General features: G+C 37.9%; 1 protein-coding gene across 1 annotated transcript; it reads right to left on the bottom strand.

Annotated features, from left to right (window-relative positions):
- Positions 1-840: 840 nt before the first annotated feature.
- Positions 841-21,302, bottom strand: LOC127411437 (REST corepressor 1-like). Its single transcript, XM_051646998.1, has 13 exons — positions 20,509-21,302; positions 20,352-20,411; positions 19,697-19,777; positions 19,281-19,333; positions 16,445-16,606; positions 16,017-16,135; positions 15,734-15,812; positions 14,981-15,031; positions 11,857-12,060; positions 8,788-8,865; positions 8,647-8,704; positions 7,126-7,352; positions 841-2,287 (listed from the first exon to the last, which is right to left on the bottom strand). Exons 1-13 carry the CDS (start codon positions 20,663-20,665, stop codon positions 2,246-2,248), a joined length of 1,371 nt encoding a protein of 456 aa, XP_051502958.1. The 5' UTR covers positions 20,666-21,302; the 3' UTR covers positions 841-2,245.
- Between the last annotated feature and the right edge of the window lie 458 nt (positions 21,303-21,760).

Here is a 21,760-nt window from a genome sequence, read left to right on the forward strand (position 1 = left end):
TGAAATTACAATACACCTGTAAGTGTCCAAATAAATGTAGAGATGTACAGTACTGTCCAAAATTTAATTTAAAGTTTAATTTAAAAATAAGTGTATGTGCTGTCAACTAAATACAAATGAAGTGTTTTCCAGATAATATTTTAACTTCCTTTTGATGAGTATCATGACAACATAAAATCTATTTAATTTTGCACAAATCATGTAATATGGGTGTTTATATATATATATAAATATATATATATATATATATATATATCCCAACCATTTCTCGCACACAATAAAGGGGTCTTTTTATACGTAAATATATACAGCAGACTTTTTATTTTAAGGATTGTCTCAGACATGGAGGCAACTGGGATTCATCCTCCGTCACCCGGACTGAGGCGAATCACTACGCGACCACGAGGACTTAAAGCACATTGGGAATTGGGCATTCCAAATTGGGAGAAAAAAGGAAAAGAAAAGAAAAGAAAAAAAAAAAAAACTTTTTTGGAAGGATGTGCCTTGCTCATGGATCATCATATGTGGGGGTCCTTGGCATCAAAAAATTTTAATGTAATTAACAGACGTAGAGTAAAATAACTGACACTGTAAATGCAATGAGACAATGCCTCTCCAACAACTCACAATGTTACAAGCATCATCTGTTCTTGTTAGTCTGAACACACAACACTAAATAAATCCCCTAAATAGTCTGTTAATTTTCTTTATTACCTACTGCAAAACAAGGATTCTGTAGTCACCAAAAGTTTACCAAGCTTCTAATTTAAAATGTGACAATGGTAAATTCAATAAATGTAACAAAATGTAATCTGTGTTTTAAAAAATTGTAACACAATGCATGGGACTGTATATATCCCTAAAGTTTATTATGACTAATGTGTGATAAACTGATTACACATACAGGAGAAGTCTATGGCCACATTAGATCACACCCACACGCAGACACACAAAATCTGACCTCAACCATTTACATATTATCAGCACATATAAGCTTAAAAGAAGTTCACACATGTATGGTACCAGTACAGTTATTACAGGGGGGAAAGTTGGTAGAAACAGGTGAGATGTGCATGTTATTTAAATAATTTTCAAATTAAAAACATAACTCATGTACATTTTTTCTTCCTCCAAACACCATATTGAATTTAGATGTATAAAATTATCTACAAGTGTGAAATAAGAGAAAATGTAATGTGCTCCCACATCTTGAAATTCATAATAACTATGCATGGCAATTCATATTTTTGTTTAGAAACCCCAAGAGGGTGAAAAGCATAACCTTGGCACTGAGGCTGTGTCAAGAAACTGTTCATGCATAAAGACTGTTTTAAATAATATCTTTAAAATCCAAGCAAGAACAAACATACTTAAAATACAATTCCCATTCCATAACTACACTTTCCTATTCTTAGTCAAAGGCCTCGGCCAAGAAACATTTTGAGACAGTGAATTTCAATTAAAATTCAACATGATTAAACATACGTATATTCCGACCGAATATTAGACCAATTCACTTGAATAATATATAAGAGCTGCAAACTCTCATTCTTAAGATTAATATTAAAATTTACATTAAAACAATTTTGAATTTAATCTACACTGGCATTTTATGTGTATTGATACAGTGCAGTTCTCATAATTTACACAAATAAATATCTTAACATAATCCAACCAGAGATCGCTAAACCTCCCAAAAGTTCTACTTAAAAAAACAAATCATATAACTAGAAGATACTACAGTAACAAAAAGGTAACTGGAAGGCACGTTTGACTAGGACCAAGTCAGGGTCCTATGAATATAAAAAGAAAAAGAGAGATGGTCAGTGACATTGAGAAACACTATGAAATAGCTCCTTACGACAAATATTTCAAGAGCACAATTCAATAACCAATTATGTTTGGATGGGAGACTGTCTTTCTCCCATTTGACAGACTATAAGTTTAATTTACCCTATGTGGAGAAGGCTAACTAAACATGATTGTTGGAGCACCAGACCGGTAGAGACAAGACATGGACTCTACTTCTGTTGGCAGTGGCAATAAACAAGGAAGATAGTCCTGGTTCCTTTGAGTTTGCGCTCCCATGCGGTAGCATCTGTTTGAGTCCTGGGTTCAGCTGGGTGGTGGGATTTGGTGGGAAGAAGAATGTCCATTAAGAAGAGGCTACACTTAAGCCTTAATGCCCCTTATGAACAGCTGCAGTATCTTCTGAATTGACCTCATCTGACCAGTGGTTGAGAAGTCAGGAAGCTGAAGGGTTCTGTGTTTCCATTGTCGTTGGTTCCTGAACAAAATATTTATGATGATTATTCAAAGAGAGGCAGCTAAGACTAACAAAAAAAAACAGGTGCTTGAAAAAAAATCCTTAACATAAACCCTTATCATACATGCAGCGACTTTATTGTTTAATGTTGCTATCTCTGTACTGTGAGGTGGCATTCCTACTGATGTCGCTCTAACTTTACTGGTGGACTGCCTGTCTGGCCTTATCTTTAGAAAATCAGATCACAAATGAGACATTTTGCCGGTACAACTAAGATTTAATTCAAATTCGACAAGGAATTTGTTTTCTTGTCGCTAAAAATGAATATTCTACCTTGGTTTTATATAAACTCCTACCACGGTTTTCAAACTGGGAGGCGCACCTCCCCAGGGGGAGCCAGTGCATGTCAGGGGAGGTGCGGAGATTGATGATAAATTCACTAAGTGAAAGTGAAATCAAAACATATATAAATACTATAAAAAATTATTGTGGGGATAAACGAAAATGATTGGCTTTACTGACCATAGTCCAGTTTAATACACTGTAGCTCTATGCCGTTATAATACTGTTAATGTCGTGAACGCATGCATATCATCCGAGAGTGCATCCACGTACCTGTTGCGCGAGCGCAAATCGCTCTGCTCGCACGTTAAAAACTGGACGCGTGCTCTCAAATATACGCTGCTCTATGAAATCTCCCTGCTCTCGCTCAGAGAGTGCTTGTGCATGTCATATGGACTCGCAAATCTATTTTGAAGCCTTTGTTCATTCATAAAAAATATTCTGCCTCTGTAGACGTGTTATATCAAGGGAGAAAAGAATCAAACTCACCATTTGGCCAGCAAAATCTTTTTGTGAGAAATGCAGCATAATACATGGTTAAATTTGTATTGTAAGCATGCTAGGCTATTGTGATGCTTGCTGACGATGTAAGTGGACGATGTAAGTGTCTAGGATGCAGAAAATCCTAAACAAAATCACGACAGATCCATTATAACGAGTTCAACTTTATATAGGGTCGACATGTCTTCATGTGTTTGAGACCAGTGCAGTTTCAAAATTGGATGGAGTTTGGCACATGTGATGCGAGTTTATCACAGATATAGGCTAAAACAATTAAGTAATCCCATTGTCATGAGGACAAACCGTATTTTTAATAATAATAATAATGCAAAATATGGTTTCATATTATTAATAGAAATATTTATAGTCGTTAATCACGCATCAATGTATAACGCATTGTTAGACTGAATTAAAGGTTATTGATCATCATTGGTGAATTGCTCCAATATCTGAAATATGATAAAAAAATTAAAAAAAATTACATTTAATTTTAATTTGGAATGCCCAATTCCCACCATTTAGTAGGTCCTCGTGGTGGCAAGATTACTCACCTCAATCCGGGTGGCGGAGGACAAGTCTCAGTTGCCTATGCTTCTGAAACCGTCAATCTGCGCATCTTATCACGTGGCTCGTTGTGCATGACACCGCAGAGACTCACAGCATGTGGAGGCTCATGCTACTCTCCGTGATTCACGTACAACTTACCACGCGTCCCACTGAGAGCGAGAACCACTAATCGTGACCACAAGGAGGTTACCCCATGTGACTCTACCCTCCCCAGCAACCGGGCCAATTTGGTTGCTTAGGAAACCTGGCTGGAGTCACTCAGCACACCCTGGATTCGAACTCGCGACTCCTGGGATGGTAGTCAGCGTCAATACTCGCTGAGCTACCCAGGCCCCGAAATATGATACAGTTTGTTAATATTACACTAGAGGACAATGCCTGAAATATCTTCAAATAAGTGGCCAGAACATAGGCTTTAGCATAGGCTATGTTATTTATTATTTACTATTGTAAAGGCCTATATAACATTATTGTATGGGGGGTGGGGGATCTAAGGGGGGTGTGGTCTTGTAAATTTTCTCAGAGGGCGGGCTTACTGTCCAAGACTTTGAAAACCCCTGAACTAGTACATTAAATTATTGACCAGATAAACCATCTATCAAATGTATGAAATCAAACTCATTTAGACTGCCAGCTATTTCTAAAACGTCATTCTAATTTGACAAAGAATTGTTTTTTTTGTCCCCAAAATATTACATTCTGCAATTTTTAAAATTAGCTTTTCTGACAGTTTCTTTTTTTTTTTTTTGTGGATTTTTCCCCTTTTTCACCCAATTTGGAATGCCCAGTTCCCAGTGTGCTTTTTAAGTCCTTGTGGTCGCGTAGTGATTTGCCTCAATCCGGGTGGCGGAGGATGAATCCCAGTTGCTTCCGCATCTGAGACCATCAACCCGCGCATCTTATCACGTGGCTGGTTGAGCGCGTTGCCACGGAGCGCGTGTGGAGGCTCCGCGGCATCCACGCTCAACTCACCACGCGCCCAACCAAGAACGAACCACATTATAGCGACCATGAGGAGGTTACCCCATGTGACTCTACCCTCCCTAGCAACCGGGCCAATTTGGTTGCTTAGGAGACCTGGCTGGAGTCACTCAGCATGCCCTGGTATTCGAACTAGCGAACTGCAGGGGTGGTAGCCAGCGTATTTTACCACTGAGCTACCCAGGCCCCCTTCCACTCATCATTTTTATTAAATCCATGTACATGGTTTCAGACAAATCATATAGAACAGTGAAAACACTCAAAGAAACTTCTCTGTCTTGCCTGCACTCAATGCTTATATCTCACAGGAGACGGATGACATGAGCTCCACTGACATTGCAGTGTTTCCCCTATATGCATTCAGTGCACTGCTGCTGAATTAAGAGCGCCGCTATTATCTATTGACATTTCATATGGTTCATTAATATCCATAATGTAATGTAAGACTTGACAGCACCAGTCAGTTGTGTGCTTATACTGCGTGCAGTCAAACGGGACACCTGTACAAAGCGAAAGGGATTCCACCATATACACGCACGTATTCACAGTGATGTCATCGTATAGCAGCCCATCAAAGGCTGTTCACGAGTGCGTACACATACACAACAGAGAAGCAGGAGACCCGACATAATACCTCTTCTAGCTGAAAGTCTCTTACTCTGATAACTTCTTTGGCAAAGGTAGTAGAAATATAGGGCTCCAGACTGCGACTAAATGGTCGCATCTTGCAATCATTTTTCCCCACCGGTGAGATTCAAGTTTTTTGTTTTTTTTCTCTGAGGTCACACCGGTGGGACTACAGTTTGCCAACTCTCTTTGACACATCTGTTTTCTGTTTCGTATGAGAAAAACAGAACTTAACAGTACTGGCCAATACTCGGATCAATTATCAGCCAGCTCAATGAACAGAGCAGCGCAGAGCAGTCTCACCCACGCAGTGCAAATCATTATAAACAGCGCTGTGAGAAACGTGGCGCAAGACGTGAAACTCATTTGAATTTGACTGTGGAAAACCCTAAGAAAACCCTTAGTGTCTCTTGCCTTGGTGATTTAACGGCACACCATTATAAACAACACTGACCAGAACATAAAAAAGGCTGTACAATCCACACATACACATTAGTGGTATTCTGACATACATGCACAGTATATCTGATTTAAAATGGGGTTCCCACAAAATAGTGCTGGAATGAGTGACTGATGAGAGATTGATAACACGCATGTTTGAGTGACAGGAGCGCACGTTACATTGAGTTAAACCAGAGATTATTTAACCCGAGACGGAGCACTTATATTAAAATATTGCCGATCACCGATTTTAAGACGAATATAATGTGGTAATTTATAATGTTATTAACTAAATATTATTTTTGTACCACTGCACAGCTATTACTGACACTTTATTTCCTTTGTCCATCTGAAACAAAATTATCTTTTTCAGAGACACCTTGTGCGTTAACTGCTCAATATTAATTTTCTTTGTAACTACATAACTACAATAATTACTTATAATAATAACTTCTGGCATTAGATCAAATCCAGCTTATGATAGCATTAACTCTTGTGTGACATTTTTGTCTTTTTCATTTTTGTTTTTTCAATAATTTTGTCCATATTTGGGAAATATGTACATTATAGTTCCTATAATACATCTATAATACACTGTGTACACAAAATAGTTACACTCAGAACCTTAAAGACAAAAATGTCCCCATTGAAACTGCTTTCATTCGAGCCCTGGCTTCAAAATAAAAACATATTATATTTTCCACCAGATGGTGCCATTTTTTTCATGTTTAGCCTATGGAGCAAGTAAATGCTTTTTTCCCCATTTTCTGTTTGCTGTATTATAGAGCACTGCATGCCAATGAATAAATGATGCAGCTGAAATTGTGTGGGTGTGTTGGTATGGGTGTCAGTGTGTTTTGTATGTGTGTATTGAGAAATGTGTGTGTGTAAAAAACAGTGGAATAAATGTAAACAAATGGGCATTTAAAGGGTTAAAATCCTGAAAATGATTAAATATTTGGGATTTATGATCAGGACTGATGTTGGTAAAAAAAAAATACAAATTAACTCCCTGAAAGTGGAAAATAATATTAATATATAATATTATTATGGCAGTTTTTTGACACAGACATTTTTGTCCTCTAAGGACCTCCGAGTAACTTTTTTAAATTGACGCACAAGGGTTAAGACAATGAATTAAATAACTTTGTATGCTAAAAGTTCCCAAAACTTGGAGTAAGACCCTGAAGTGCTGTTTGTTTGTAGGCAGGTTATGTAAAATGGTCAAGTTGCTTCATTGTTTGGCTCTCAAGTCAGTGAAAAAGTGAGCTGGTTCTATCAGAGGTTCACAGATTCACTGACCTGAGCATTGTCTCCTGCATCATTTCAGTGAAAAAGGAGTAACAGCCCATTAACTAGAAGTGCTGATGGGAAACTGTGGGAAGCACATAGCTACTGACCTCTGTCTGATTTTCTGCAGACCCAGGGGTGTTCCCCTCCTCCGAAGACACCTCAATCTTTTCTTCCTCTCTTCCCTCAACACCGTGCTCAGCCTCCCACTCCTGCAGCACCTCGTCCAGGTTGAAACGTCGACGGTAATTCACAAAGAAGTTTTTTACTTGAACCACAGACTTGTTGCCGATCACATCAGAAATGGCTTGGAAATCCTGCCCATACTTCCTTATGGCTAAGAGAGGGAACAGAGAATTGTCCAGAATGAGACTAGGATTCAGAGCAGTGTAACAAAGTTTCTGTAAATTGTAGTGCTTGGCGATATGACGATATCTTGTGGCGACGATAAAAAGTGTCAATCGATAGATTTTTCTATATCGTGTATATTGTGATATGTAAATCTATGTGCACAGTGTGAGCTTATCTATTAGAGGGCAGGGCTTTAAGTGAAACTGAGTAATACAAGCAATCTGTTTTAACACCTCAAAATTAAGCATGCTAAAGAATATTATATTATTAAGCAAAAAGATGTGCTCTGCATTAATTGGGCCATCATTTTTGCAAGAAGTGTTTAATAGTTTTTTTGAAAGAAGTGTTTAAAGTGTGAAAGTGGAGATTTAGAGTAAAAAAAGGCATTTTGATTTTGATCTGTTTCTCTTAAACTTGATTTTGTGAATAAGCTACAAACATTCATTCTCTCTCAGGGGAGGAGTCTTTGTCTCCTCAGGTGTGAATCACATCAATATTCATGAATATCCATGCCTCCTCGTATATAGCCTTTCTAACACTAAAAGTGTCTTACAAAAATTAAATGACTATATTGTTTTGTATGAATGAGTGATCAGGATGGTTTTCACATCATTTGTGTAGCAAAAATTCTAGGCTACAAGATCCAGTCCTCAAAAGTCTTGTGAATAAATGTTTAGTATGTGTTATATGGCCTTATTTCAGTGACTTAAAATTTTTGTTTTTTCAAAAACCACACATAAACATTATTTTTTCAAAAATACAAACATGTACATACATATTACTCACATATTATTGTAGCCCAGTTTGTGCTGAATACAGTGTTATCAGACTTTAGCCATTAATATGTTTTTAAGCAACTGAAAAAAGCACAAATGTCAAGGCATGTCAAAACTTCTCTCAGACCCCAGAGTCTTGTGGATTATTTCTAGGTTTCCTTTATGTGATTTTTGGAGCTACAAAAGTCTCATCAACATTTACTTGCATTAAAAAGGACCTACAAAGCTGAGATACTCTTCTAAAAATCTTTGTGTTCTGCTGAAAAAGTCATCCATATCTGGGATGGCATGAGGGTGAGTAAATGAGAATTTTCATTTTTTGGTGAACTATCCCTTTAAAATAGGACATACCTAATTTCTACACCACTAGAGTCACCATATTGAATTGCAAAAGTGATAATGTTTTCCCGAACACTTCCCCACGTATTTTAACACTGAAAAAAATTACACACTTCACCTTTAAGTAAGCCCCACATCTATTTTGAGAAATTTGGTTAAAATTACCTTGTACTGCAAGCAGCTGCTCTTCTGTGGTCCAGCGTGTATTAAATTTCTGAATAGCCTGAGAAAAACACATAAAAATAGTAAAGATGGCCGTCTTTATCTGTCCATTAAGAATTCTGAGAATTCAGTAAATATTGTTACCTCAGATGGCCTAAACTCATCTACGCCTGTTTCCAGCTTGTCTCTCAGGGAGCTATTGTACTGTTTGATGCTCTGAATCTGTAAAAGAGGTTAGAATTATCTACATGATTTCCAAAATTTGCAGTTTTAGACTTAATTACTTTGCTGTTGTTAGATTTACATCTAGCTCTTCCCAATGTCTCAAACGTAACACACTAAGATGAAAGTGAGGTTAAAAGGTGCACTCATTAAGTTTTTAGCTGGCTCTTATTCATCCCAATAATATCAATGTTTTTTGACTTTATGCTGACACCTACCACCATGAATGCACAAAGTTTGTTTACTAAATGCTGCTGCTTCACACCGAAGATGTTTATCCTCTGTTTTGTTACTTTTAGTCTGTGTTTTTCTCCATCTCATCCTATACACATCCATATAATGGACATTCATGGATTAAATCCAAGCAAATGTTTATGCGCTCTTGCACACTGGACTGTGACAGGACTGTCCCGACTTGCATGCTCTCTGGCGGTTGTGACTGTCATGTGTTTGCACTCGGCACTTGATATTGTGCCATTTATCCATTATCTGTGGCATGATAGCTGCAGGTAGTAGCAGTTTGTTTCATGACTCCAGCAGGGACCTTTTGTCTTTCCACTTGCACTCATTCTGTTTGGACTGTCTGGTGGATCACACACTAGTACACAATACTGTTGACTCAGGTTCCTTTGTTGTCTGCAGTATGTACTGTTTATTGTGTTTGTTATATTGTTTGGTTTGCTTTTATTGTTAACATGTACTTTTATGTTTGAGCACTGGCGAAAAGCACTATAAAAGTAAACAAGAAATGATTATTGTTTTTATTAGTAACTACTCTGTCGTTTGCATGACACAGACTGTCATGTGACGTAAACATGGCAGCACCAATCAGGGGCGACTCGCTCAATCACCCCTTTGACCATGTTAACGGATAAGTAGCGTATTGATAGGTTTTTGAAGAGTGCACGTGTGTGGAACAGATCAGATAAAGTCCGTCACTGGATGTAGCCTTGCATCATAACAAATCAACACAGTGGAAAGAACTCAACATTTCTGGGAGTACAGTGAGGGGGGAACACACACCATAAACTACACAAATTTAGACACCAATTTTAAATATTGACTACTGTCTCTCATAACCACATATGCGCTCAAATACATTGGGGGAATACCGGAGTTTGGAATAAAAGGGATAACCCCACTACTGCAGCGCAATTCCGCTGCAGGCCGCGATGGAAAGTTATGGAAACAAACATTGCAACTCAAGAATATCAGGAAATAAACAAAGAATAAAAAATAGCAAAGTTGTACTAAGATGTCATGTTCATGTACACAAGCATCGATGTATAAAAAAGCTGCTTACTGACCGAGCCGCATGTACAGTTGAAGTCAGATGTTTACATACAATTAGGTTGAAGTCATTAAAACATTTTTTAACCACTCCACAGATTTCACTACCTTCAAACTCAGTGCCTCTTTGCTTGACATCATGGGAAAATCAAAAGAAATTAGCCAAGACCTCAGAAAAGAAATTGTGGACCTCCACAAGTCTGGTTCATCCTTGGGAGCAATTTCCAAATGCCTGAAGGAACCACGTTCATCTGTACAAACAATAGTACGCAAGTATAAACACCATGTGACCACGCAGCCATCATACCGCTCAGGAAGGAGATGCATTCTGTCTCCCATGAACGTAGTTTGGTGCAAAAAGTGCAAATCATTCCCAGAACAACAGCAAAAGGACCTTATGAAGATGCTGGAGGAAACAGGTAGACAAGTATCTATTTCCATAGTAAAACGAGTCCTATATTGACATAACCTGAAAGGTTGCTCAGCAAGGAAGAAGCCACTGCTCCAAAACCGCCATAAAAAAGCCAGACTACAGTTTGCAAGTGCACATGGGGACAAAGATCTTACTTTTTGGATAAATGTACTCTGGTCTGATGAAACAAATTGAACTGTTTAGCCATAATGACCATCGTTATGTTTGGATGAAAAAGGGTGAGGCTTGCAAGCCGAAGAACACCATCCCAACCGTGAAGCATGGGGGTGGCAGCATCATGTTGTGGGGGTGCTTTACTACAGGAGGGACTGGTGCACTTCACAAAATAGATGGCATCATGAGGAAGGAAAATGATGTGGATATAATGAAGCAACATCTCAAGACATCAGCCAGGAAGTTAAAGCTCAGTCGCAAATGGGTCTTCCAAATGGACAATGACCCCAACCATACCTCCAAGTTCTGGCAAAATGGCTTAAAGACAACAAAGTCAAGGTATTGGAGTGCCCATCACAAAGCTCTGACCTCAGTCCGCTATAAAATGTATAGGCAGAACTGAAAAAGCATGTGCGAGGCCTACAAAACTGACTCAGTTACACCAGTTCAGTCTGCAGGAATGGGCCAAAATTCCAGCAACTTATTGTGAGAAGCTTGTGGAAGTCTACCCAAAACGTTTGACCCAAGTTAAACAATTCAAATGCAATACTACCAAATACTAACAAAGTATATGTAAACTTCTGACCCACTGGGAATGTGATGAAAGAAATAAAAGCTGAAATAAATAATTTTCTCTACTATTATTCTGACATTGCACATTCTTAAAAAAAAAAAAAAGTAGTGATCCTAACTGACCTAAGACAGGGAAAGTTTTCTACGATTAAATGTCAGGAATTGTTAAAAACTGAGTTTAAATGTATTTGGCTAAGGTGTATGTAGACTTCAGATTTCAATTGTATCTGTCCAAGAACATTCAGTTTACAAAGAACTCCAGACAACATGAGTTGTGTGAAAACCAGATGTGATCTAGGAGCTTTATACAGCTTTATACCGTTTGAGCCATTGAAGAGATGTTAAGTCTATCCCTCACAGCTGCATTGTCATTCCCATTAAAAATCAAAGATGGCGCTAGCATGAATAAGGTCTGTTGTCTTATATTGAGCTACTGACATCTAATGTGTGTATACCATCCTAAACAGATTTCTAAAAAGTGCTATTCATATCTTTGTGTAAAAAGAATGCACCTTTAAGTGGAGAGGTAACGAAACTCTCACCTGTCGTTTAATGCCGATGAGCTCCATATCTAGCTGTCTCAGAAGGCTAACTGCAGCTGGGCCGCTGCTGGAGACTGCAGTCACATCACTGGAGTTTAAATGCATTCCTTTGGGAGGTTTCTTCTTTGCCCTGTGTAGGTTCCTCCCAGCAAGTCCCTGTGCTTCCTTTTTAATATGCATTGATTTTTCTGCAGTGTTTGCTGGCTAAAAAAGTAGAAACATACACTGCATTGTTGATACATTGCCATTTGAATGCACCTTTGATTTTAAAGACCTTTACTGATATAGACACATATACAGTATATCAGTAGGGCTGTAATGGTACACAAAATTCACGGTTCGGTACGTACCTCGGATTTGGGTCACGGTACGGTTTCGGTACAGAAGGGAAAACTAAGAATCTTTCTTTAAATTATTTATTTTGAAAACACAGTGGCTGATGGGCAACAATTCTTATTGTGAATGCTCATTTATACATGACTGCATTATTTCTTCAACAAAATTACAATACAAAACTTAAGAGCCTCTTATATGCACATTGTATACAAACAAATGTAAAAAAAAAAAAAAAAAGTGCAATTATAATAATTGTAACAAAATTAAGACATTAGCAGTGCATATTTCTGTGTATTTTGCCTTTCAGCTCACCACTTGTACTTACTCAATTTTCAAGTTTTTTTTTTTTTTTTTTTTTTTCAGGAACATCAGAATATCCACATTATCAGAGGAGAGGGCAGATCTGTTAGCATTGTCCCCTGCTGGACAATTACAGCGCATGCTTGTTTATATAGAGCAGGCACTACAGGATTGCTGAAATGCGTTCTTGTAGGAACCTTATACTGGGGATCAAGCATGTTAAGCAGACACTTAAATTCTGTGTTCTCAACAACTGAGTATTGTCACATATCTGCAGCAATAAATACTCCTATGGCATTCGTTATCTTTTTAGCTCTGTCTGAGCTTGCAGCGAGAGGCTGCTTGAACGCTGTGGCGAGACTAACTTGCACAGGCTGTTTATGATTTGCTCCCGTAAGCTCAAGAGACACATGTGGATGATGTCGCCGCAAATGAGTCATAATGTTAGATGTGCTTTCTGAGACATTTCACACTTCGGTGAAACAGAGCCGAGACACAGCCTTCGTGCTGTTCACTACTCGTTGCACAGTATTACTATAGTTTACGGCAACCAAAATGCTTCCAAACAACAGATTTTAGAGATGGCAGTGTGTCTTCAATCTCTGGCTTAAGTCCGACATATTTATATTTTGTTTTGTTTCATCACAGTTGGGAAAAATAGCGAGCTAACTAGTATAAACTTCGAATGCATTTATCTGATCCGCAGTTTCTAGTGTACCGTCTGGCGCTCTGTTCTTTTAAGTTTTTGGTTCTGTGCAGTCCTGTGTTGCTCTGCAATCTTTTTTCATTTTAGTTCTAAACAGTGTGTTGTTCATTTTATATTGTTTTAATATTGGTTTCATGCACGCTAAGATATGTTATCATTCGTGTGACTGCGTGTTCCGCACCGAAGGCGCTGTATCCATTTGGTTCAGAGTGGCTACATGTACCGTTACAGCCGTATAACCAACAATCCGATGCATTGATGCAACGCGTAAAAATCAAGTGTAATTTTTAGAATTAACAGTTATTTTGACGCTCTCATGACAGCCATGTCTGTAAGCATTTCTATAGAAGTGCGAGGCAAGCGCCAGACGATGCAGCAACCTAGCACTCTGAGCAGTAGCAGCCAACAAAAAAGCACAGATGAAGTTACTGAATAAAAGAAAATGCTTCACTCCAGCACTCCCAGGTTCTTTTGACAGTGCAGAAAAGGACTGCTTTCTATGGGTGCCCACTGTACAAAGGTGCCACGGTTTGTTCCTGGCAGGCAGCAGATACACAAATCCCACCCCCACCCTAATCAAATGTAGCCTGCAAGGCAGAGTAGCCTGCCAGGAACAATGGATGGCACCTTTCTTCCATCGGGTCTATGGGCACTTCGCTGAAGTTGTTTGTGGGGTTGAAACACTCAGTTTCCGAAAGATGTTTTTAGGTTTGGAATTCTTTAAATTCCCACCAGGGTTGGGAATATATTGATTGATCAGGATAAACTCAATTTTTGACATGATTTATGAGATTTCATGGATCACCATCATTGTAATTTTAGACCCATTCACCCCACAGCTGCTGTTGGTATATTTGAACTTTTCGTGACGCAATCGCACAAACTCTGATCGCAAACAGCTGTTTTTAATTTCCAAAGTGCAATCGCCGTGACGGCTATGAGGCCAAATATGATCTAACGATGAACAAGACTCATGAAAGATAACTAGAAGAATGGAACCCCGTCTCTACCACTGCAGTGCATAGGCTACTCTTTGTGAAACAATATGTAAATAAAAATATCACAATAATGTAATACTTCTAAAATTATGTCTGTGCATTTATTTTGACTGCAGTAAGTAACTTCAATCGAAACTGGCTGTTGTTAGGTTTGAATATTGATGAACATTGATGATCACATGTGTGACTTTATTTCTATATTATTATAAAAAATAGGCACATGATATCATTTCATATTGATTGCAGGCCTCTGAATTATATCAAAACAAATCACATCGTTGCACACTTTGAGGTATCGGCAAACATCGGATCACTGGCTAAGAGAATCGATGTAAGATTGTATCGAGATGAAACTGCCAATTTACACCCCTAATATATATGCAGTATAGTAAATGAATATCACATTAGGTGAAGTGTGTAATTTCTGCGCCACTAGCATCAAAAATAGAATTGCAAAAATTATGACTGTTTTAAGCAGGTTTCTTGGACACTCCCCACACCTGCCATTGGTCTGAAAAACAAACAATTCCACCCAAAACAATGCCATTGGTTGAGCAAATGTTGCTGTATCATGCTGGTTGGGATGCTCAAACAAACAGCGCAAATGTTTTGATAGCGCCACAGGGCCAGTGTTTACACTGAGGAAATCAACCTACGTATGTGGATGGCTTATACTTGTCTCAGCATATTAAACTGGGATAGGAGCAAATATTTTAAAATCCAGTTACACACACCATCTTTAACAAGACAAGAGACTAGTAGGGAATTTGAAGAAGTATTGTACCTTCTGCACAACTGCTGGTTTTGATTCTTGCTTTTCAACTCCAGATGTTCCCTAAAAAAAAAAAAAAAACAATATAAAAAAATATAGCTGCAAGCAGCAATTATCGGGGATCAAGCTGCATAGGGCCTTTAAATGAATGTGTTACAAAATATTAAGCATTATTCAGATAGCCTGCAAGCACCTAAAATAGAGATAAAGAAATATAATTTTCAGCAGCATTACATAGAGATGTAGTAATTTTAATGTTCCTGACTGTTATTGCTCCACCTATTATCCAATCTCCAGCAAATATTGCATGCTTCTTCAGAATCATATCTCATGTAAGCATTCTAATTTGATGAAAATCAGAGGTTTTGTTTAGGAGTTATAAGTTTTTGGGTAAACTAGGCCCATATTTTTACATTTCCCTGTTATTGCCATGACAAACTGGTCGATGGCTGCATGTTTTTCAACATGCAACTGTCCTCATAGAACTTAATGGCACCTTGGACAAAGACAAGGCATGCAAAATTTCAAGTCTATCAAACCAACAGTTCCATAGTTAGAGCTATTTTTAGAGAAGTCTTTGGTATAGCGCTACCAAGTGGGTGAGTCACGCAATTTCTTTCATGTGTCTTCAGATTGTCCTCATAGTTTCTATTTACAACAGTGACTAATCCTTCATCTAAATATGTGATTGCAAAACTGACAATCTGCTGCTGGAAAATTAGGGCAATAATGCACAGAAAGAGGAAACGTGTCAGTGTATATTACCTCTTTCTTCTCTTCCTTATTTGGCTCAATTTCAGTATCCCTTGGGGAATTGCAATTGTTTTCTTCTGCTTCATTATCACTAGAGGCGAAAAAAAGGATGAAAAAGTCTGTCTGATATCTGATATTTCCTTTTCACCAATGACAAATTATTCTAAAAATAGATCATGTTAGCATTCATGACAGCACAAATCATCTTTGATCAAGATTCTTAAAAACCAAAGAAAAAGCACTAAAAGTTTGCAGTAACAAACATCCAATCAGCATATTCATGCCAAAGGCTAACCTCTCCTCTCTGTCTCTCTTTTGTTTGCGGGCGTGACGGTCCATCACACTCGTTTTGCTGCGCGTTTTCTTCCACGAGTAATAGAATCTAACCAGGCTTGCAATAGACTTGTCTGGTAGCTGATATAATGGAAACAGTTCACAAATCAAACAAACAAGCAATGAAAACATCCGATATACCAAAATGAAGATCATTGTTCATGATCAAAGCCAACACTGATTCAATTGTAGTTCAGCCAATGCATTTTAATTTAGAAATTCAGGACTTGAAGGAACCCATTTGGTTTTCATATGCACAAGTGACTGTCCTAAACAAGCTGAATACCTGAGGCTCCTTGTGATTGGTTGTAACTTTAATATGTGAAGACTGATTCTCTCTAATGCATGTTTTGCAGTAATGGTGAAAGTGTTTTTTGCCATCTTACTCACCATCTGCTGGATTCGGTGAAACGTCTTTCCGTGAAAGCTGAAACCCTGTTCAAACAGCACCCTGTCTTCCACTGTCCACTCATCTGGAAAAGGGGTGAAGTTGGGAAGATCTGCCAAAGACTTTTCAATATTGTGTTTGTGCCAAAACAGCATGCCCAATGCCTGTTTAACACAGGAAACAAAAAAAGTTTAACTAGAATTGCCCTAGAATTTCTAAGTAGATTCGAAATGTTAGCCCTAAAATAATAAGTTATGTTTTGATGTTATGAAATGCTAACTACAGGTGACAGGCAAATAATGATGAAGTGATGAAATTCAAAATTATTGACAAAAATGTTATCCTTTTAAGTTAAAACAATACAGATGAACAGGAAAAGTTCACCCAAAAATAAAAATTCTCTTATCATTTGCTCACCCTCATGTCATCCCAGTTGTGTATGACTTACTTTCTTCTGCAGAACACAAACTAATGTTTTTAGAAGAATACCTCAGTTCCGTAGGTCCATTCAATGCAAGTGAATGGTGGCCAGGCCTTTGAAGTTCCAAAAAGCAGATCAAGTCAGCATAAAAGTACTCCATAAGACTCCAATGGTTTAATCAATGTCTTGTAAAGTGATCCAGATGGTTCTGGGTGAGAACAGACCAAAATGTAACTCCTTGTTCACTATACATCTTGCCACTGCAGTCTCCTTGGCAATCATGATTTCAAGATTGATTACACTTCCTAGTGGTTGACATTTGCAGAGCGCTAGATGGCGCTAAAGGAAGTGTAATCGAGCTTGAAATCATGATCGCCAAGCAGACTGCTGCCAAGATGTACAGTGAAAAAGGAGTAACATTTTGGTCTGTTCTCACCCAAAACCAACTGGATCACTTCAAAAGACATTGATTTAACAATTGGGAGTTTAATGGATTATTTTTATGCTGACTTGATCTGCTTTTTGGGGGCTTCAAAGTTCTGGTCACCATTCACTTGCATTGAACTGACCTAAAGAGCTGAAATATTCTTCAGAAAAATGAAAGTCATACACATCTGGGATGGCATGAGTGGGAGTAAATCAGGGGCAGTGGTAGCTCAGCGGTTAAGGCTCTGGGTTACTGATCAGAAGGTCGGGGGTTCAAGCCCCAGCACCGCCAAGATGCCACTGTTGGGCCCTTGAGCAAGGCCCTTAACCCTATCTGCTCCAGGGGCGCCGTATCATGGCTGACCCTGCACTCTGACCCCAGCATGGCTGGGATATGTGAAAAAAAAAAAGAAGAATTTCACCGTATATGTGCAAAATGTATAATGTGTGATAAATAAAGAAAATTATTAATTAAATTATGAGAAAATCATTTTTGGATGAACTATTCCTTCAACATTGGCCTCAAAAATCTATGACAAATGGGTCATTGACAAATAATTTTCTTTAAGTTAAAAAATAAATATATATATATATATATATATATATATATATATATATAAATCTAGTTTAAAATACAAGTGTCAAGTTTGCAGAAAAATAATCTTTGGGACCAATTTGTTTTCATACATTTTTGAAAAGCATTTATAGCATTTTCTATAAAAATTTATTTAATGACTTATGTAGTGTAACCATCAAATTGCACCTTGAACACATGAGCATGCACAACTGCAATCATTAATTTAAAAAAAAAAAAAAAGGTTAAGGTAAAAAAATATATATATTTTTTACAATTATCATGAATTTTCTGAGTCAAGAATATCAAGTAGTTTTCTCAGGGTTGCACCACATGGCCTGAACAAAATGTGCCTTTTCATAAAAATGTAAAAAAAATCAGATTTTTCCCCCACTCTTGAGAGTCTAGTGTTCCTCTGTTTTGTGGTTTTGGTCAACATAAACAATAAAATGGCAAACTACATGTTGGTTACACCACATGACCTTGTTTTGGTGGACAAAACTTATTCAAGTATTAAACATATTAAACCACAGTTGTTTCACTGATCTTTTTTATTTTTTAAGAAATATTAAAAGATTATTCTGCACTATTAATGCCAATATTACTTATTTCAAGAATTTCAGCTTTAAGAGGAAATTTATTTACTGTCTCCAAGCTGTTAATCCCTGTTCACACCGCCAGCGTCATCGCGCAAGGCGGCGACAACATCCCATTTATTTTCAGTGAGAGCACAGCGACTTCCGGCAACACGAGCTGTCGCGACCGTTGGCGACAGAGATTGCCATAGGGAGTGACAAGTTGAGAAAATTTCAACTTTACGCAAATGACGAGCAACATTCGTGAGCGACTACCAATGAGAGTGAAAACAGAGGAGCTTACGTCATCTGTCTCCAGGCAGGGTGAGTGTGAGATACTGGAGTTGACTCGAGTGCAGGCAAGACGGAAAAGTTAAAAGTTTCTGTGAGCAATTTCACTGTTCTATATAATTTGTCTTTAACCACATACATAGTTATAGCCTAATAAAATGATGCGTGGAAAACCGTGTCGGCATTCTGAGCAAGTTTGATTCATATATTGATATAATGTTTGTCTTGTTTAATGATATGATGCATTAAGCACTGCAGCAGGTTATATAACACGCTCTCCCCTGCAGAATGTGCATTTTTAGAGGCTGATTCTTTGTCAAATTATTATGATATCTTAGTTTTATCGGCAGTATTATCTGTAAACAGCATTTCAAACGCTACTGTGGCCAGATGTGCAGTCCACCAACAACGGTAGAGCGGCGGCAGCAGTAGGAACACCCACCAGCGACACAGATCACAAAGTCTAGCGACATGCCACCCGCGGTGTGAACGGGGCTTTACACCACATGACATTTTTACTTTAAGCCCCAATGATTTTTAAATGATTTTACCTGCTCCATATTGTACCCATGTTTTTCTTTGGCTATTGCAATATACTCATCCACTGTAATAAAAATGGCACAAAAACAAAACAACCTTCAACAGATATTCAAAATTCAATCAAATGTTTAATGCTACAAATCCTTGAAGGATAGCCATTTTACATTTATTAGACATTTCTTTTTAGACTGTGTGAAAAATATATAATGTTAAATTATCATTTCTTATTTTCTTCCAAAACGCTACTGTGCAACTGATTTAAGCCAATATTTAAATTAAAGTGGAAAAAAATAAAAAAAATAAAAATAAAAATCAGAAACAGTGTAATGCTGTAAAATAACATGGAATGCCAATATTTACTATCAAGTGATAGTTAATGCTGATTTATTGTTTAGATTGATCATTAAAATCCTTATAATTGACTCACATTTGGCCTCTGATATGCTCTGATTTGGAATCCACACCAGCATACCCAGATTCTCTCTCTCATGGCTTGCCTTTGCTATTTCTGATGAAAAAAAAAGAGACATAAGTGGATTAGAAAAGAGCAGGCTTATCTATTTTGGTTTCAAACACTCTGTTAGGGGAAATTCTCTGTATGCAAATTAAACCTAGTCATGGAATACAATTTACTACTAATGGCAATACTCCACTACAAAGCTTTTTACTACGGTGAATTAATGAATCCATGAAAACAAATATTTCAAACAATTAGATAAAGAAGAATTACATTTACTATATGATGAAATTTGAATTCATTTTAAGGATTACTCATTTTAAAAATAGTTGTGTCTGCTCTGCTCTTGACAGATGTAGTCACTCATGGACGATGATGTGCTCGTGATAAGTTTCAAACAACAGTACGTTTTTCCATCTTTTGTTTTTGTTTGATCGTCTTAATCCATCATAACTCCAACAGACCACTTTCCATAAATTGGCAAAGAGAAAGAATCAAAACCCCGTATTCTTGCTAAAGATGAAGTGCACTGGACAAACTATTCCAACAACGGACAGTGTTTGAGGCTATTATGCCTTCAACCCTATTCTGCCAATAAAGATTCCATAAACAAAATTCCACATACCGGGATCATATTCGGGAACAACTGCCTGATACTGCGATCCAACTCGCATCCCTCCCGCACCTTTAAAATAAATAGGGTACAAATTAAATTGACTAATTACATTCATCATAAGAGTGTGAACTTGTGAAGAAGGACCGAGGCTACCACCATGACTTACCATGCTCGTCATCACTTGAGGAACCCGAACTTCCTTCCTCCCATGAATTGTTACTGTTCCCGTTTGAAGTAAAACTTTTGGTCGGGTTATTAACAGACGTTCTGCCTCTTCTTTTACCCGACATCTCGGTGGTGCCCTTCTCTAACATAGCAGGCATCTTGAAAGCGAAACGCAAAGGGAGCCTGAGGAACTTCGTCTCGCAAGCTGCTCGCGCTACAGCTAAGCTAACTCAGCTTTTTACACCAAAAAAAAAAAAGGAAAAAAAAGAAAAAAAAACACCGTCCTGCACTGATGCAAACTCTCCCAACTGACAAATAAAGCTATGATGACTCGAGAAGGTGCATCGAATACATAATCTTCTGCACCAACGCTTAAATAAGTAAAGATTGCCTACGGAAGCAGATAAATGCACATTAGGCTGCAATGTTAGCAGAGCGGCTGTTCTAGCGTTAGCTCTCTCACTCTTTCTTTCTCTCTCTCTCTCTCTCTCTCTCTCTCTCTCTCTTTCTGATTGACCTGCTTGAGCTAACGTCAGTTCCTCTTCAAATCACACATTTTTCACAAACTTATCCAGCAAATAATAAAGAACGCGACTGTTTTCCCCACGGCGTCAAGACAGAGTTGCTCTAGAAGAGATAAATTTGCTACCAAAGCAACTCCAGGCAAGTATACAAGCAGCTACATCAGCTGGTCCTCGAAACTTACGGACTAGTTCAACGCAATGTCTGCCTTTCTAATGAATGCATGATCCATGTATCAGCCAGCAGCCCTCACGTAGCACCAATGGTATTGCACAAAACGTGGACGGGGAGAGGGAAAATTTGAGACATAGGGCGTTTTCCAAACAGCATTTTTGCACCCTTGAAGGGCACTTCGCCACTCGAAAGGTTGTTCTAAACAAAAGTAAAAAAGTACTTTTTTTTTTTTTTTTCCCCCATAAAGGGCCCTTTCAGAATACTTTTAGTTAAGGCTACATTTAAACTGTGATGCCATGTTCCCTTCAGAGTGCCCACCTCAAGAGCTCTGTCTTTCGTAGTGAGTAGGGCATAGGGATGATCACTTTCGATTGGCATTCGCCCATACTGTATATTGGAATGAATATAATAATAATAATAATAATAATAATAATAATTTTAGAAATATAAAATCAGATGTTCTTGATCATGAAACAAAGGACAAATAAACTAAAAATGAGATCACGAAAGTAGAGCACAATAATAATAATCGAATTATCATAATTATAAGTAACTGC

Source organism: Myxocyprinus asiaticus, chromosome 20 (assembly GCF_019703515.2).
Source record: "Myxocyprinus asiaticus isolate MX2 ecotype Aquarium Trade chromosome 20, UBuf_Myxa_2, whole genome shotgun sequence".
NCBI classification, from domain to species: domain Eukaryota; kingdom Metazoa; phylum Chordata; class Actinopteri; order Cypriniformes; family Catostomidae; genus Myxocyprinus; species Myxocyprinus asiaticus.

Excerpts from the sequence above, each read along its gene's own strand:
- LOC127411437 (XM_051646998.1), bottom strand. The coding sequence starts at position 20,665 with ATGCCTGCTATGTTAGAGAAGGGCACCACCGAGATGTCGGGTAAAAGA. Across the intron at positions 15,813-16,016 it reads AAGAGAGACAGAGAGGAGAG|TGATAATGAAGCAGAAGAAA; the intron begins GTTAGCCTTTGG and ends TTTCGCCTCTAG. Across the intron at positions 8,705-8,787 it reads ATGAGTTTAGGCCATCTGAG|GCTATTCAGAAATTTAATAC; the intron begins GTAACAATATTT and ends TGTTTTTCTCAG.